Here is an 18,313-nt window from a genome sequence, read left to right as displayed (position 1 = left end):
TATGCATTAACTCCATTCCTCATTTAAAACCTTGTGTAATAAGTAATATTATTAAGTAACTTGCTATTGGTCTTTAAGAGCTCGGATTCAAGTACTTTATTATTTGCCTTATTCCAAGGCTCTTACGCTTTTCCCTTCATCATAATGCTATTGTCTATAGCAGCTGTGTATGCAAGCAACAGTTTTCTGTAAACTGTTCACAAGGTCTTGTGGTAAAGGCTCTTTTTGACAACAAGGCTAGATAAAGACTTATTTTCAATTTTAGTTTGATGATTAAGGCAAGGAGATTGTCTTCCAGAGTTACAGAGAGAAAGTGCAAAAGTGCATGGAGTAAGCTGAAACAAATTGTTAGACACTGGCTTCCATCAGTAAATTACAACTGTCCTAATCGATTTGGATAATATGAAAAATGAATAATTAGCAAGATTTGTATTCTTTTGGCTGATTCTCAATTTAATATCTGTTTACTATTGTGATCATATTTCTAGGCTTCTCCAGTGACAGTGATCTGATATCTCTTACTGTTGATGTGGATTCTGTTGCTGAGTTAGATGATGGAATGGCTTCCAATCAAAATTCTCCCATTAGAACTTTTGGTCTCACTCTTTCTTCGGATTCTTCAGCACTAGGGGCTGTTGCTTCTGACAGTGAACAGAACAAAATAGAAGAAGAACGGGAAAGTCGTAGCCTCTTTCCTGGCAGCTTAAGATCCAAACTTGGCAAGAGAGATTATTTGGAGAAAGCAGGAGAATTAATAAAGTTGGCTTTAAAAAAGGAAGAAGAAGACGACTATGAAGCTGCTTCTGATTTTTACAGGAAAGGAGTTGATTTACTCCTAGAAGGTGTTCAAGGTACAATTTTATCTGTATTAATATATTTTGTTATGTTCTTATGTTGGTATTTGGAAAAAAGTGTATACATGTATCTTCTGTATAATCCCATATAAAAACAAAACTGAAAATGAGGAAATACTGAAGCTTAAATGACCTGTGTATGGAGATATACTTTTAGTTACATGAGAATATTAGTCATTATCAGAGGTACTTAACTCTCTACTTTGATCAATTAATTTACAAAAGCAGGATTAAAAAACTCAACAGGTATCTAAGTCTCTTATATGAACAATAATGTTTTTTCTGACTTGATTACATTGTTTACCCTCTTTCACCTCCTTCAAGAGTAATCCACAGAGATTCTGTAATGTACTTGCTCTTTTTAAAAAAAATTTTTAATCATTATGGGTACATAATAGTTGTATATCTTTATAGGGCACGTGTGATGTTCTGATAGAGGCACACAATGTGAATTAATCAGATCAGGGCAGTTGTAGTATCCATGACCTCAGGCATTTATCATTTCTTTGTGTTAGCAACATTCCAATTCCACTCTTTTAGTTATTTTAAAGTATACCCTAACTCTGCAGTCACCAACCCCCAGGCTGTGGCCTGGTACCGGACCACCCATTACCACCTGAGCTTCATACCTCCCTCCTCCAACCCACAACACCCTACCCTATCCAACCCCGGTCCGTGGAAAAATTGTCTTTCATGAAACTTCCCTGGTGCCAAAAGGTTGGGGACCGCTGCCCTAACTCATTGTTGATTATAGTCACTTTGTTATGCTATCAAATATGGTTCATTCTATCTAACTACATTTTTGCACCTATTAACCATTCCTACTTTATCCCCTCTTCCCTGCTACCCTTCCCAGCCTCTGGTAACCATCATTCTACTCTCTGTCTCCATGAGATCAATTGTTATTAAAATTTGCTCCCACATATGAATGAGAACATGTGAGATTTGTCTTTCTGTGTTTGGTTTATTTCACTTAACATGATGTTCTCCAGTTCCATCCATGTTGTTGCAGGATTTCATCCTTTTTTGTGGCTGCATAGTATTCCATTGTGTATATGTACCACAATTTCTTTATCCATTCATCTGTTGATGGACCCTTAGATTGATTCCAAATCTTGGCTATTTGTGAGGAGTGCTGCAGTAAATATGGGAGTGCAGATATCTTTTCAATATACTGATTTCCTTTCTTTTGGATCTATATAACTAGTAGTGGGATTGCTGCGTCATACGATTGTTCTATTTTTAGGTTTTTGAGGAACCTCCATACTGTTCTCCATAGTGGTTATAGTGCGTTTACTCTTGATGACCTAAAGAGACAAACTGAATGAGCTTTTAAATTAATAACTTAAAAGATTCTTGGATTTGCCTACTATTCTGTTCTTTGTTAGTTGTAGTAAATTCTCAACTAATTAATGGAGGTGATATGGGACAGGTAGATGTAGCTCCTAAGTTAGTAACCTCTCATCGATCTACTTTCTAGCTTCTGAAATTTTTATGCTGTTGTGTTCTCTCTTAGTCTTTGTCCTTGTGGGCTTTTACCTTAAAAAAATTATTTTACTGTCATGTTAATAGAGTTTCAGGAAGGAGCATAGCTAAATAAATGTGTTCAAGTTGCCATCTTTAACTGGAAATTCAGATTTTGCAATCGATACCTATTTTGGTGGGCCTGGGGAAACAAACAGCTTTTAATGTTTTGTGTGAGTAGCAATAAGAGGAGTTGGAATCTTGTGGGGGTTTTTTTTTTTGGTGTTTTTTGGTTTTTGGTCTTTTTTTAATTGTCATATTGAAGTTGCTGATATAACCATTTGGAATCTGTTGACACAGTTTCAAATAATTGATTCTAATAATCATTTCCCATTAATTTTTTTTGTCTTGGTATGGTTATATAATTTTAGCTATCACTTTTAAGGTTTCTAGTTGAGAAACTACTTTTGAATTCTCTTGTTTTCATGGTTTGATTGATAGGTCATTTTGATCCTAATTTTGTTTATCAAATGCTTTCAAAGTCTGTTGGGTTTTTGTTTGTTTGTTTGTTGGCTAGTGGACCATTCTGGTCTTAAAGCTCTACTCATTTTTCTTCTTTGCCTCAACTGTCATTTGAGTTGGGAGTATAAATGGGAATGAGTTGCAAAATATCTTCTCTGATATTTCCCTTTTCTTTTCAGATAATTATGTACTAAAATATCACTGGTGTTCAATTGGCATAGATAAAACACATCAGTGTAACATTTTTCTGTCTAAAAGTTATTTACATTTAATCTTAGAACATTTCAAAATGTTACCACTTGATGGCACCAGAAAATAAAAATCTTTGCTTCAAAATGAGAATTATAGGTGCATATCAGCAAATAACAAAGAATATATATCATTTGATTAGTTACTTTACTTATTATGGTGGTGGATTATTTTTCCACTAGAACTTGATACCAAACCTACTAGACCTCTGTCTTAAACAATGTAACCACTTTAATATATTTCACCTATTTAATGTACGTCTTTTAAAACCACAATATCCATTCCTACTCTGGAATTGGTTTTTGTTGCTCATGTGCCATCAAATCTAAAAAGTTAATAATTGACTAAATTGCTTTTAGTCTTTTATTCGTTATTCATAATGTGATCAATTTTTGTTCAGACAAACCATAGGAATCACAATCATAGAATTCTAATTTTTAACCAATGTCTATAAGAGCCTCTGTTTAGTCCTCACGGTTGTACATTTGATATAAGGTCAGCACAGTGCTTCCAGTCCATGGATTCTATTTAAAAGCATACTAGTCACCACCTAACAAACATGTAGACATTATGCTTTAATTTGTGGGGTAATTGGGAGCTCTAGCTTGTGAACTTGATTTGACATTTATGCTCAGAAGAGAGGCTTCCTTGGGAAAAGTTTGTTCTATTGTGACAAAATTGTTATTGAAACATCACTATAACCAGTAATACCTATAAATCATTTAAATTTACCTCTTTTGTAACAGTTGTTCCTGTGACCCTGGGTTGGATTGGCATGCCTTGTAATAAAATAATTGTTTCTGGATATCTGCTAATCCAGAGAAAATAATCTTTCAGAACTAAGTAGGAGTGCTTTATACAGGGTTGACAAATTTTGTTATTTCATTATTAAACTATTTCATCCTAAAGGAGATTATCTGGGTTGTTAGTAGATCTGATAAAGATGGCTTGATTTTTTTCTTACTTAACTGTCGTTTCCACATCTGAGACCAGATGCGAAACACAATAGCAGCGGTTCTGTTTGCCCGTGCAGCAGAGAACAAGCATACCCCGATAGTGGGAACTTTGAATTCTCTTTTTGAATCTGACATTTCATTTATTCCCTTCTAGGAATGGCTCTTGAAATGAAGGTTCTATCTGTTCTTCTAAATTCTCAGATTTTTAAACATTTAAGAGAGAAAATCCAAAGTCAAGGTCAAAGGAATCAGTTGAATTTTTGAAAAGAATGTTGCGGTTACACATCATCCTTTCATGTCCTTATTTCTGTATTAACGGGCGTGGTTGATATGATTAATCTCTACTCTCAGTTTGGGCTTATTGGAATAGTTGTGACAATATAGAGTGGCAAATGGATTACATAAGGGTATTAATGAAATGTTTACATATCAACAATTTATTACATGCCTATCATCATGCAAGGTATTTTTCTGATGTTATTTTTAATCTGTAGAACTACCTCATAAGTTGAACTGTGGCTGATCATACTGGGCTTTGTCTAAGGACACCAAAATTTAGAGGGTGCAAACATTTAATATAATGATTCTAAAAGCTTGGCACCTAGTTAGCAAGAATAATTATTTAAAACAGGAAGCTACCAGATGGCGAGCATTGTTAGTAACACCCATCTGTGGGCTACATTATGAATTACAGAGTTGATTCGAGAGCTGGTTTTGTGTAGTTTATTCCAGGTGCCAAAAGTGCTGGTTTGCGGTCTTAGTAAGGTAGATATTGTGATCCCCATTTTACAGGTGGAGGAAATGAAGACTTGTATAAATTAAGCAATTTGCTCAAGGACACATGCCGGTAAGAGTTAAGCCAGAATTTTAATCTAGGTGTTTCTGAGTCTAAATCTTGTCTTCTTCCCACTATACTATGCTACTTCTCACACTCTCCCCCCTAATTGGATTAACTTTAAAATGGAGAGGCGACAAATCTCCATTATCAAATATTTGAGAAATTTCTTTATTTTGACTATTCATTATTTTCCTTCTACCCATTTTGTTTGTCTGTTTGTTCATTCAACCATGTATCCATCCAGTTGATCATTCAACATGCATTTATTACTTGTATGTACCAGGTACTGTGTAGGGAATATAAAATATTTTTCTTCTAAAAATATAAAATAAAAGTGAGTGATGGCCCTTCAAAATGAGATGTTTCTGTCAACTCTATATAGCATGTTAATAAGGCCCATGATTATGTAGTATGTATCTTGTTGAAAATATGATAGATTTGTTGCCCTAGCCATACCTGTTGGTTTTCACTTAACTTGTTGCTGATACCACGCTGTTCTAATCCTCCACTCTTCTCTCCTGCCTTCCTCATTCTTATTCTTTCCTCCCTTTCCCTCCTGTCTCCTTTCACCTTCTCTCTTCCGTTCCCTTCTGTTCTCTTCCTTCTCATCTCCTGCATATATTATGAATTAGTTCCTGGATGTTGCTGATATCTAATTTTTCTTTGAAAATTTTGTTTCTGTTTTTGGCCAGTGCGACTATTTCGAGTGTTAATACTCACCGAAGAGATGTAGACAATCTTCCACCATTTCCATTCTTGTATGTGATATAATAAGCAACACCAAGCCATTTTTCATAGTTTACTCTCTCCCTGGGCAGATGTGTGTTAGGCTCTCAGGGTTATCCAGACATGTTTCAAAAACTATGACCTTGTGTGCAACTTGGAGCTTTGATTTATTCTATGAATAAGAGTTGCTCAAATATTAGGAAACCCAAAGGATAAACTTGTTTGCTTTGGAAATAGATGAATATATGAGAAAGGTAGTAACTCTAGTTTTGATAAAGGAAGCAAGTTACATTATTATTTCTACTTGCTGAATTTTAGAAGTGAAAATATGTAACTCCAAAAATAAAATTTATTGGCTTATTTATAGTGTTTATTAATTCAGAAGGTGATATGAAAGTATTTTTAGTTCACTTTATTAAGTGATTGCCCAGTTTGGTACAAAGTACATTATAATATAAGGCTAGCAAAACCAAAAGCTATATTTTTAATGGGCAATGGTGGTATGATCCTTTTGCCTTCTAACGCATTGCCTCCTATTTTTTTTTTGTTTTGTTTTATTTTGAGAACGTTGTTCTTCTTTTTCAATGTTGTTTTGATGGTTTAGGGTGCTTTGCAATTTTGTATAAATTTGGGAATCAGCTTTTCCATTTCTACAAAAAAGGCAGTCGGAATTTTGATTGGGATTGCATTACCTCTATAAATTTGAAGGAGTATTGTTGTCTTGACAATATTAAGCCTTCCAACCTATGAATGCAGGATGTCTTTCCATTTATTTAGATCTTCTGTAATTTAGCAATGATTTGTAGTTTTCAGTTTGTAAGTCTTTTACTTCTGGTTAAATTTATTCCTAGGTATTTTATTTTTTTAAATGCTGTTGTAAATGGAATTGTTTGCTTAATTTTCTTTTTGACTTGTTCATTCTGGTATACAACTGATTTTTGTGTGTTGATCTTGTACCTAGCAACTTACTGAATTTGTTGACTAGCTCTAGTAGTGTTTTTTTTTTTTTGTGTGTGTGGATTCTTTGGGGTTTATATATATAGTCAGCTCTCTGTATCCATAGATTTCATACCTGCGGATTTAACCAACTGCAGATTCAACCAACTGTGGATCAAATATATTTGGGAAATAAAAACCCAGTAAAACATAACGGAATGACAATAAAAAACAATATGAATAAAAAAGTATAACTATTAACACAGCATTTACATTGTATTAGGTATTATAAGTAATCTAGAGATGATTTAAAGTATACAGGAGGATGTGCGTAGGTTATATGCAGATTACTGCACCCTTTTACATAAGGGGCTTGAGTATCCACAGATTTTGGTACTCAGGGGTCCTGGAACCAGTCCCCTGTGGATGCTGAGGGATGACTGTATAGGATCATGGTATCTGAGAATAGAGATGGGTTTACTTCTTCCTTTTCAATTTGGATGCCCTTTATTTCTTTTTCTTGTCTAATGCTCTGGCAAGAACTTCCAGTCTAATGTTCAAGAACACTGGGAAAGCAGGCATCCTTGTCTTGTTCCTGTTCTTAGGGGGAAAGATTTCAGTCTTACCATTAAGCATGATGTTAGCTATTGGTTTTTCATAAATGCCTCTTATCATGTTGAAAAAGTTCCCTTCTGTTCATAGTTTTCTGGATGTTTTTCTCATAAAAGAGTTTTGGATTCTGGCATGCTTTTTCTGCATCAATTGAAATGATCACATTTTTTGTCCTCCTTTGTTCTCTTAATTACATTGATTTTCTTATGTTGAACCACTCTTGCATCCCTTGTATAAATCCCACTTGCCACAAGGGTTTTCATCTTAAGTTTGAACCCAGTTGTGCCTTTTGGACTCTCTTGTGTATTTTGTTTTTCATTGTAATGTAGTTGGAAAAGAGAACTGCTCGATGAAGTATGAGCCTTCTGTCCATCTGTCTGGAACATGAGATCTTACTTTTCAAAGAAAAGCAGTATTAAACACATTCAGGGTATTTCTACTATGAAAATACTCCACAGCCTTTTTTGTTGTAAGATAAAATGTACTCTTCACTATAATTTAATGAATTGCCTTAGTTGAGAATTTTTCAGATTTTAACTTTTGAAACTGACTAGAAGAAAACATTTGAAAGCAGTAAAATTGAGATTTTTAAAAATAAAAATTTGAAATGATTTAAATGTGCTACTTAGTCTTCCTTCTTTCTTTTCTCATAAGCAGTCTGCTTTTTCCATTCTTTGGTTGTTATAGGAAGTGCATGTTAACAGGAGAAAGCTATTGTTAATGCAGTGAACTCAGAAGGAACTGTTTCATAGGTTCAGAGAGAAATCTTTAGATTCTCTATTCTTCGTGTTCACAAATGAAAAGAGTTGCTTTTTGTTTTATTTTATTTAAATTTTTTTTTTTTTTTTTTTCTGCAGCAGTCTGCAGAGAAGGGGCAGGAGAAGAAAAGGTGAGAGTTGCTCTTCTCTTTTCTTTTCTTTTCTTTTCTCTTTTTTTTTTTTTGAGACAGAGTCTCGCTCTGTAGCCTGAGCTAGAGTGCCGTGGCATCAGCTTAGCTCACAGCAACCTCAAACTCCAGGGCTCAAGCGATCCTCCTGCCTCAGCCTCCCATTTAGCTGGGACTACAGGCATGCGCCACCATGTCCAGCTCATTTTTCTATATATATTTTTAGCTGTCCATATGATTTCTTTCTATTTTTAGTAGAGACGGGGTCTCACTCTTGCTCAGGCTGGTCTCGAACTCCTGAGCTCAAACAGTCCGCCCGCCTCGGCCTCCCAGAGTGCTAAGATTACAGGTGTGAGCCACCATGCCCAGCCAAAAGTTATTTATATTGTCTTATATTTACCCAAGTAATTTTCTTTACTTGCTCTCTTTATTTTTTCAGTTGGATTTGAGTTACTTTCTAATGTCATTTCCTCTTTTAAAAGTATTTCTTGTTTGTCAAGTCTGCTAGCAACAAATACTCTCAATCTTTGCTTATCTGGGAATGTTTTATTTTACTTTCATTTCTTATAGTTTTGCTGGATATCAGAATCTTGGTTGACGAGTTTTTTTTCCTCCCTTTCAGCATTTTAAGTATGTCATCCAATTGCCTTTTGGCTTCCATTTTCTGGTAATAAGTCAGTTGTTAATCTTTTGAGATTCCAACCTATGATAAGCATTGTTTTTCTTTTATTGCTTTTGGCTAATATGTGTCTTGGTATGGATTTTGAGTTTATCATTCTTGGCATTAGTTGTATCTTTAGTATTTATTAACCTACTTAGATGTGTAGGTCAGTGTTCATCAAATTTGGGAAGTTTTCACCAGTTATTTCTTTAAATATTTTTTTGGTTTATATTTTTCTCTCTCCTGTGTTTCTTGGACTGAATTATGTATAAGTTAGTGTGCTTGATGGTTTTCACAGGTGTTGTTTAGGCTTTCATTCATTTTTTGTTTCCTGATCTTTTTTTTTTTTTTTTTTTTTTTTTGAGACAGAGTCTCACTTTGTTGCCCAGGCTAGAGTGAGTGCCGTGGCGTCAGCTTAGCTCACAGCAACCTCAGACTCCTCGGCTTAAGCGATCCTACCGCCTCAGCCTCCCGAGTAGCTGGGACTACAGGCATGCGCCACCATGCCCGGCTAATTTTTCTATATATATTTTTAGTTGTCCATATAATTTCTTTCTATTTTTTTTAGTAGAGACGGGGTCTCGCTCTTGCTCAGGCTGGTCTTGAACTCCTGACCTTGAGCGATCCACCCGCCTCGGCCTCCCAGAGTGCTAGGATTACAGGCGTGAGCCACCGCGCCCGGCCCCCTGATCTTTTTTATTACTTATTTTCATTCAGAGTAGATAATGTCTACTCATCTATTACTATCTTCAAGTTTGCTGATTCTTTTTCCTGGCAACTCATTCTGCTATTATGTACTTTTAAACTCCAGAATTTCTATTTGATTTATATAATAATTTCTGTCTCTTTATTGTTTATTTTATTATTGTCTTTGTACTTTAATTCCTTAAATATGATTTCTTTTGGTTCTTTCAACATATTTATAATAGTTATTTTGAAGTCTTTGTGTACTATGATTTACATCTGAGTCTACTCAGAGACAGCTTTTATTTACTGCTTTTTTTCCCCCTTCTGTGTATGGGCCAGTTTTGCTGTTTCTTTGCATGTCTTATTTTTTGTTGTTGAAAACTTGGCATTTTAGATAATGTATTAATAGCAACTCTAGATGCTACCTCCTCCCCACCCCCCAGGGTTAGTGGTGGTTGTTGCTGTTTTTTTGTTTGGTGGTCAGCCAATGATTGTTCGGAGGTTGTGCTTAAACAGGGTGAGCCAGTGAGACTTCCACCATTTGTTGAGAGAATCTTTGTGTGGGTTAGGGGATGTGTTCAAAGGTCAGGGAGTTTACAAGTCTGCACTGGCTTTTACTCTCTGCTCGTGCAAGACCTTCCGTTCACCAGGGATGAGTAGATAGCTTGGGCCCTCTACAATCTCTTCTGTGCATGGGTACCACTTTAAGATTGTAGGAATGTGTGGGGACTCATCAAAGCCCCGTGGTTGGTTGTCTTATTTCCTAGATTTCCCTGTTAAATTTTGGCTTGTCTGTTGTTTGTCATTGCTTGCTGTTGATTTCAACATTTCCCCTGGCGTGCAGCTTTTCAGTGGAGATCCAATTCAGGTGAGACCCCTCCAGCAATAGGAAGGAAGTCCTCACACCTACTATCCCACCATGCTGTCGGGGCAGGTAGGAGTAGCCCCTCATTAAAACACCACAGACCTTTGTTTCTCTTACTGAAGTTCTACACTTTTTCTTATATAAATATTTCTCAAATTTTTAAAATATTTCCAGTCAATTTTCAGAGTCATTTTGATAATTATGTCTGGTTTTATCTGGAAAGAGGTTTACTCAACTTCTAATTCTGACAATCTGAAAGTCCTACCTTCTAGCATCTCTTACAAAAAATTAATAATTGGTTTTACCATTTCTATTATTGTTTGATTCTAATCCCATTTTTTCCTGCCTGAGTGATTTTTTTTAAGAATGGAATCTAACCATGTCACTTCCTTGCATGAAAAACCCATTGCTTCTAGGATAACTTCCCGAGTATTGTGGCCTACAAGGCTATGTGTAGTTTGGCTTCTGTCTCGCTTTCCAGGCTCATCTTGAATCACTTCTCTTCACTTACTCTTCTTTAGCCACAGTGGCCTTCTTTTACCTCATGGAAGGCACCAAGGTCCTTCCTTCCCATGTAGGATCTGTGCTCTGCTTGGAGTGCTCTTTGTTCGTCACACCTGAATTTCAGTGGCATTTCCTCAAGAAAGCCTTTCCTCACTTCTACTGAGATCAGCATAGGTATCCTGGCCTTTGTTTTCATTGCATGCTGTTTACAGTGAATTAACTTATTTATTTTTGAGACAGAGTCTCATTCTGTTGCCCTGGGTAGAATGCAGTGGTGTCATCATAGCTCACTGCAGCCTCAGACTCCTTGGCTCAAGCTATCCTCCTGCCTCAGCCTTCGGAGTAGCTGGGACTATAAGCACGTGCCACCATGCCCCGGCTAATTTTTTTTTTTTTTATTTTTGGTAGAGATAAGGTCTTCCTGTTTCTCAGGCTGGTCTCGAACTCTTGACCCCAAGCAATCCTCCTGCCTTGGCCTTCCAGAGTGTTAGGATTCCAAGTGTGAGCCACCATGCCCAGCCTACAGTGAAATTATTGTTTGTGCAATTATTTATTGAATGAATATATCTTCATTTACCTGTAATGTCTTTGAAGACAAGGCATTTTCTTACTAACCATTGTATCTTCTGGGATAGTGTCAGGTACATAGGAAATTCTCTATAATTATTTTTGAATGAGAGAGTGATTCTATGGGTCATATAAATGAGCATCTGCCCAGGGGGAAGGAGAAAGCCCATAGGAAGGCTTCCTGGAGGAGGTGATAAATAAGTTGAATTGTAAAAATTGTGTAGTAAACTGCCAATATTCAATCAGGTAGCTTCCAAAAATATCAAATATGTTTAAAATGCCTCCTGTCTGGTATAGAAACACTCCATAAAGACACTAATATATTTCATGAAAGTTTGACAATGTATAGATTTAAGCCATTTTAAATAGCATTAATGAAATGCATTATTACATTTATATTTGTAGCTGTGTAAGAAGTATAACTCAGTATTGAGACCTCTTGCTTATCTGATCCTGTGTTTGAGTTTTACCCTTAATGAATAACGAATAACCTCTGTATTTTTCGGTTTCCATGTCTTAGTGATGTGTTTCCCAGTCCAGCACCCTTGGAACTAGGGCTCTGTTCTATTTTGATCAGACCCACCCACAAGTTCCCCTGAATAAGCATTTGACCTAAAACCGAGGCTTGGCAGCTGGGAAACTCTCGTTTGATTTGTTACAATACTTTTCTGATCTTTGTGGAAACAATGGGGTAGACAGATACCTATAGCATATCGCAACTAATAACTAATATTCAGGGAAGCAAAGTTAAATCAATTTTTAGTATATTCTACTTGGGAATGGAGTAGGTCAGTTTATAAAGATTTGTATCAAAATAAAGAGTTAAATAAGGTTGGATCTTTAAGGGCTAATTCTCTCCTATCTCTAAAAAATATGATTTTGAAAACAAACAAAAACTTGTCACCTAAGAGTTCTATATTATCAAGGTTTTTCTGTACTACAAATTGTCACCATAGACATTTTAAAAATTGTCCTTCTAAAAAAAAGAGGGGAAGGAATTCTGGAAAAATAGTATAAGGCTGTGGTTCTTCCTTAGTCTTAAACTTTGTTAGCTCAGGAAACAGAACTTTAGATATTACTTATCTTGGGCCTTCAGGAATGCTAATCTCGTAATGATTATTGGTTTACCATATTAGTTATTGTTCATTAATAGTAATAATGATTGTGATGCTAATCTCATGCAGTCAGAACTCAAGTGGGATAAAGTATATTCTGGGAAGGATTTGGTTCTTCATTTGTCACGTCAAGGATGTATGTTTGGTGGGTCTAGATGGAATGGATATATCATTAAACAATGATGAACCTTTAAACTTCTGTTGATGCTCAGGAGGCTTAGCCTACTGTAGCCTGTTGGGCATAAGTGCTGAATTTCCCACAGGGTTACAACTGAAGGAAGAAGGTCTAGATCAGTAGTTTGCTGGCATATGCTTCTTGAATTGTTGGCTATTTTGGTCTCAACTTTTGTGTTGAGAGTTTCATGTTTTAATGACAAAAATGTTTACTGGAAATTATAGCTTGGAAAAGAGAGCCACTTTCCTGCTTCAGCAGAAAGCTAGGTAAAGCATTGATGTTGGGTAAAGTAGCTGTGGAGTTTTATATTCAGATTGTATGAACAGTAAACAGAGCATCTAAAATAACCACTTGCACATTGCAACAAACACATCATCATTTGCTTAAAAAAGAGTTATAATTACAGTTGACGAAGCATGGACACCATAAAAAATGCATTAGTTTGGCTTGACACATTAATTACCTGTTTTTGCAGATGTTTTTATGTATTGTTGTGTGAACAGTTTACAAAATAATTACAGGAAAGTCATATGGAAAATAAGCTAAGTGGGTGGTTTCTCATCTAAATATTTTCATTCATGTGAATCTGTGAGGCACAGCTGCTCTGCAGCAAAAGCAGAGAGATAGATGAGGATTCTCGAAGGGTTTTTTTATTAGATGATCTCTGTCATCAGTATCGCCACATTTTTATATCTTTAGCAACACAGTCTAAAAACATTTAATTGAGAGGGCTGGTTCAATCCCTGTGGTTACTGAAAAATCCTTGATTCTGATCAGAAGAAATGTAGATATCTATGATTATTTTTAATGTCAACAAAATGAAACCAAAAAAAGCCCTAAATGGAAAACTTGTTATTTTAATACTAACAGGTTCTTAGGCACCTTGAGAAAGGTTTAATTATTATTTTGTAATTACTTGGAATTATACAGTTTTATATAACTTATAGCTTGTTATATCTTTATCATTAAACTTTAAGACATAAATTTCACAGAAGCTCAGCTTATCTGTTCCCTCTTAGGAAGTATTGAAACTGTAAATCTGCTTTTTTCAGAAGCTTCCTGTGTTGCCATTAGTGGTCTCAAAGTGGGTTTCATATGAGTAGTAACCAGGTCATTGTGCACATTGTCCCTTTACAAACTAAGAAACACATCTTTCAAAATTGTAACTGTCAAGCAATAAAAAGGTAGTTTGTAGACTTCATTCTGTTTACACAGTGGTTTGTAATTAGAATATCTGTGCTATATTTCTCTCATTGATACAGTTATGACAATTTTTATAAAATTAAATGAAAGGTAGATTCTCTTTTTTAGTCCACTCATGCTGCTTTTGAACTGTGTTCTTCTGTATTCCTTTTGTGTGTATTTCAGCTACACAGATGATGAAGACAGTAATTATACATACCTTCCCTGACATGCATTTTATGTAATTATTGTTTAAGTTACAGAAAGGCACCAAGTTATAGAAAGAGGTAATTGAGGCATCTGTATGCATTAAGGTATTGTTGTCAGACCTTGTAATAGTAGTGGGAAGTAATTCGTTTACTTATCTGTTGAACAAAATTTTATTGAAGGTTTTCTACATACAATGTTCTATGACAATGCTGAGATGACTATAAACATTGAAATGTCCATGTGCCTGGAACATAATACATAACTCAGTAACTATTAGGCATCTCTCCTGAAGAGGGTAGGAAGGGTAGGAATAAGTGATAGGGAGCCACTCTAGTCGCTTACTAAAAGAAAGTTGATTGCTGGGGAGGATTTTCTTTGTTATTCTAAAATTGACCTCACATGTGATATGCTCTGAGCATATTGCTTGATACATTCTTTGACTTCTTTAAATGTGAAAATATGTATCTTCATGTTAATGCAGTCTGAAGAAAGGTGGAATGAAGTCTATTCTAATTCTGATATACACTAAGTCAATTTAATTTTTAAGGTAGGGATGCATTAAAGGAGTCTATGAGACTTCTAGGATTGAGAAGAATAAACTGCTCATAGTCAGTAATTGTGTTGATCACTTTATGTCATCTCAAAGGGAAAAACATGTGAATCAGTATCATGGCATCAAGAAAACAATTGTTGGACTATAGTTTCTTCCATGGATTCGCTACTTCTCTCTCTCTCTCTCTCTCTCTCTCTCTGTCTTTTTCTTTTTTTTTTTTTTTTGAGAAGGAGTCTTGTGTCTCCTAAGCTGGAGTGCAGTGGTGTGATCATAGCTTAGTGCAGCCTCAGACACCGAGGCTCAAGTGATCGTCCTGCCTCAGCCTCCCAAAGTGCTGGGATTACAGGCTTGAGCCACCATGTCTGGTTGCTACTTCTCTTTAAGAAGAAGATATCTCTTACAGCTGGTGAAAGAATGAGCAAAAGCCTTTTTGGGGATTGAGGGAATTTCCATTTTGACCAGTATGACAGATAAAAAAATTCTTGTGGAATTTCATTTCCAAATTTTCCCTTATTTTTATTCCATCTTATAAGACAAAATTTTAGCTTCTTGGTTCCAATTCTTTGTTTCTTTTCCTTCAATATCTCTCATTAACTGTTTTTAATCTTTTTATCTTAATCTTTTAGACGCCATTTGCCGTTAGCCCATAAGGGAAATTTAGGAGACTGCTATTATTATTTGGACACGAGTTTATTACTACTAAAAGATTGGCCAGCTAATGTTATTTTGAAGGGAGTAAATAATAAGTCTTTTGGACACTCTCTTTTAAAATTACGAAACAAAGAAAAGTAGATTAGGGAATGGAAAGAAATTGTTGAGCCTAAGAGAAGGCTGTCTCTGGAGGTGTTTAACACTTTATGATCTAATGATGTACAAGTTTTCATTCAGTGATAGTAGGAAAACTGCTAAACAGCATTGAAAGCAATCATAATCGAGGCAATGCCTGTGCATGAATATTGTTATGACTTTTGCTTTTACTATTCTGTGATGACTCCTTGAACTTCTAAGGGTCACATAACCTTTAGTTTTGAGAGAACATTAATAGGAGGTTGGCTAAATGCAAGTGGGAAGCAGATTTCCCTCACTGACCAGTCCACATTATACATGGAAAGGCCTCTGGCTTCAGAGTCGTAGTAGACCTGTGAAACCATAAAGTTACTGTTCTTCTCAAGGTTGCCTTTTGTTGTCAGAACACTGAGCATAAGGCGGAAATGGTAGGCTATACCTGTAAAGAACAAAACACCATTAAATATAATAAATCAGCATTTAAAAAAAAAAACCATAACTACCAAGGCCATTTCAAACAGGAGTATACTTTTATGTGACTAAAGTTGTAAAAATAAAGAAAGCAACAACAAACAAAAACTCAGTCCAGCAAACCCAGATTGATTTGAATGTTCTTTCTAATGTGATAAAGCTGAATGAAACGAAGCATGCTTGAAGCACAATGGTAAAGAGCCTATAGTAGAGAGTATTTGTGGCACAAACAGAGATAAGAAATAAGACAGGACTAAGTAGAGTCTTATGTGGGGATTCAGTTCTGTGTCTATGTCAAAAATCAAATATAGTCAAAATACCCTTAAAGATTCCTTAAAATTTCCCATGAGATACAAATATAGATATATTGTTTTGCAAGAAGTCTAAATTGGCTAGTTCTGCCTTCAACATTGCTGTTCTTTTGTTGAACAGATGCTGAGGGCATTAGCTATATTCTTTTTAGAGACGAAGGGTAGAATAGCAGAATTCGAAGAACTACTTTTTATTTTAGGTTATGGAGCTGATTTGCCTTAGTTCCATGAATAAAAATACCCCTTGATTTTTTTTCTTTTTTTAAAATGGGTAAATGAGAGAAGGCTTGTTTTCCAAATAAATCCTTGGGTACCAGAGATGCTTGGGATACCAGTTTTTCTCAGAAAGGCCCGTTCTCTTTTACACAGCATGAAATATACCTCTTTGTAGCCCTAATTTTCCTGTGTGTGTGTTTGTCATCTTGGGTCTCTTTCCATTCTGGTTCTACTCTGCTGTGTTGCCTGACAGGTACCTTTCTCAAAATTCTTACGTTTATTTTTTCTGTATCTTTATTCCCATACTCACCTGTACTTGTCCTGTACTCTGTATTTTTCTTGTTCTACTCAGAAACAGTACCATAATCAAATTCAGATTCAGTGATGGCACTTTTATTTGTATTGAAAGGTAGCTTAGTTAGTATAATGGCAAGTACCCTGAAGTATGATGTAAGACCTGGTTTAGGTTCAGGCTGCTATGTTAACTGTGTAACTGAGAAAAATGTTTCACATCCCTTCGCGTTAATTTTCTTAATTATGAAAAGTAAAGAAATACAGATTGTCACAATCCACATAAGACATCTTTTATGATACACTGCAACTCTTTGACATAAAGGTTATTAAACAATGGGAGGAGTTTTTCTTTTTTGAATGACAAAGTTCAGTGGAAATTCTTGCTGTATTGAATGATGAACAGAAATGTAGAGAAACTCATTGAAGGTATTGGTTTATCTTTAGGTAGAGTGTAAAGTATGTATCCACTTTGGAAAGCATTTAAGAGTCTACCTGGCTATATTGCTGAAGACGTAAGAGCTGCAAGGCCTAATACAGGGTTGAAGATTGATTCTAGTTGCCTAGTTTTTCTTGAATAATAATCATTGTGGACTGTGTGTGTGTTTTAAAATGAAGAACAAGATAAGAAACCAAGGAGGCTAGAGTAATTAAACATGTTTTCATCAATTACAATCTGTTAAAGTCACATTTATCAATAATTTGATCAGTTAGAATTTTCCTGGAAATCTATAGATTTACCTTTTATTTCTGGTACTCGCAAACCTCAGTGAGTATTCAGCAGCAAAAATCTGCAAGAGGTGGTTTTCGCCCTTGGCTGCTATTGATAAGCAGTGGTTGTGACCTCCTTTTAAGGGGCTGATAAGGAAGGAATCATTGTATATATATGGTTACATTTAAAAAGCCTTCCAGTATTTCCATCACTTCATTGTAGTTTCCATGGAAGCGGAACCACCGTCACCAGCAGGAGTCCATTTCAACTGCTGGCTTCCGGTTCTTGTTTCTCTGTTACTATGGAAACTGCCTAGAAAGCAACAGAAAAACCAAAAGTTTAAAAAACAGGGATTTGATTACAAAATATGGGTTTAACTCTAGCTTTAACTAGGTGTTCCATAATCTTGGCATTTTTGAATTTCAAATTATTTCATCAGGTAAGTAGATTTTTTGAACAAAATACATTTTGAAGCTTTGTTGAAGCTTAAATACACTGAATTAAAAAGTAAATTTCTGCAGTTTTTTTTTTTTTTTTTGAGACAGAGTCTCACTCTGTTGTCCAGGCTAGAGTGAGTGCCGTGGCGTCAGCCGAGCTCACAGCAACCTCAAACTCCTGAGCTCAAGCGATCCTCCTGTCTCAGCCTCCCGAGTAGCTGGGACTACAGGCATGCACCACCATGCCCGGCTAATTTTTTCTATATATATTTTTAGCTGTCCATATAATTTCTTTCTATTTTTAGTAGAGATGGGGTGTCGCTCTTGCTCAGGCTGGTCTCGAACTCCTGAGCTCAAACGATCTGCCCACCTCGGCCTCCCAGAGTGCTAGGATTACAGGCGTGAGCCACCACGCCCGGCCAATTTCTGCAGTTTTTACTAGAGTTGAGCCGAAGGTGAATCAAAAATTTTAAATGGAGATTTAAATTAGGGCTTGAAAGGCATAACCTGAAGTAAGAAGAGCTAAT

The 18,313-nt window shown here is 35.8% G+C and overlaps 1 protein-coding gene across 4 annotated transcripts in view; it reads left to right on the top strand.

Moving 5' to 3' along the window:
* The window catches only part of RPS6KC1 (ribosomal protein S6 kinase C1), a 124,352-nt gene that overhangs the window by 35,082 nt on the left and 70,957 nt on the right, over nucleotides 1-18,313 (top strand). For 3 of the 4 annotated variants that reach the window (XM_069459345.1, XM_069459346.1, XM_069459344.1), the window contains one exon: nucleotides 489-851. The exons of the other annotated variant lie outside the window; for it this stretch is intronic. In XM_069459345.1, the coding sequence (XP_069315446.1) occupies nucleotides 489-851 (363 nt within the window). The remainder of the gene's footprint in view (nucleotides 1-488; nucleotides 852-18,313) is intronic. 4 annotated transcript variants of the gene reach the window in all.

The sequence above is a fragment of the Eulemur rufifrons genome, chromosome 27, assembly GCF_041146395.1.
Source record: "Eulemur rufifrons isolate Redbay chromosome 27, OSU_ERuf_1, whole genome shotgun sequence".
Classification (NCBI taxonomy): Eukaryota; Metazoa; Chordata; class Mammalia; order Primates; family Lemuridae; genus Eulemur; species Eulemur rufifrons.
The sequence above is the reverse complement of the archived record's forward strand: the minus strand, read 5'-3'. Positions and strand labels throughout refer to the sequence as shown.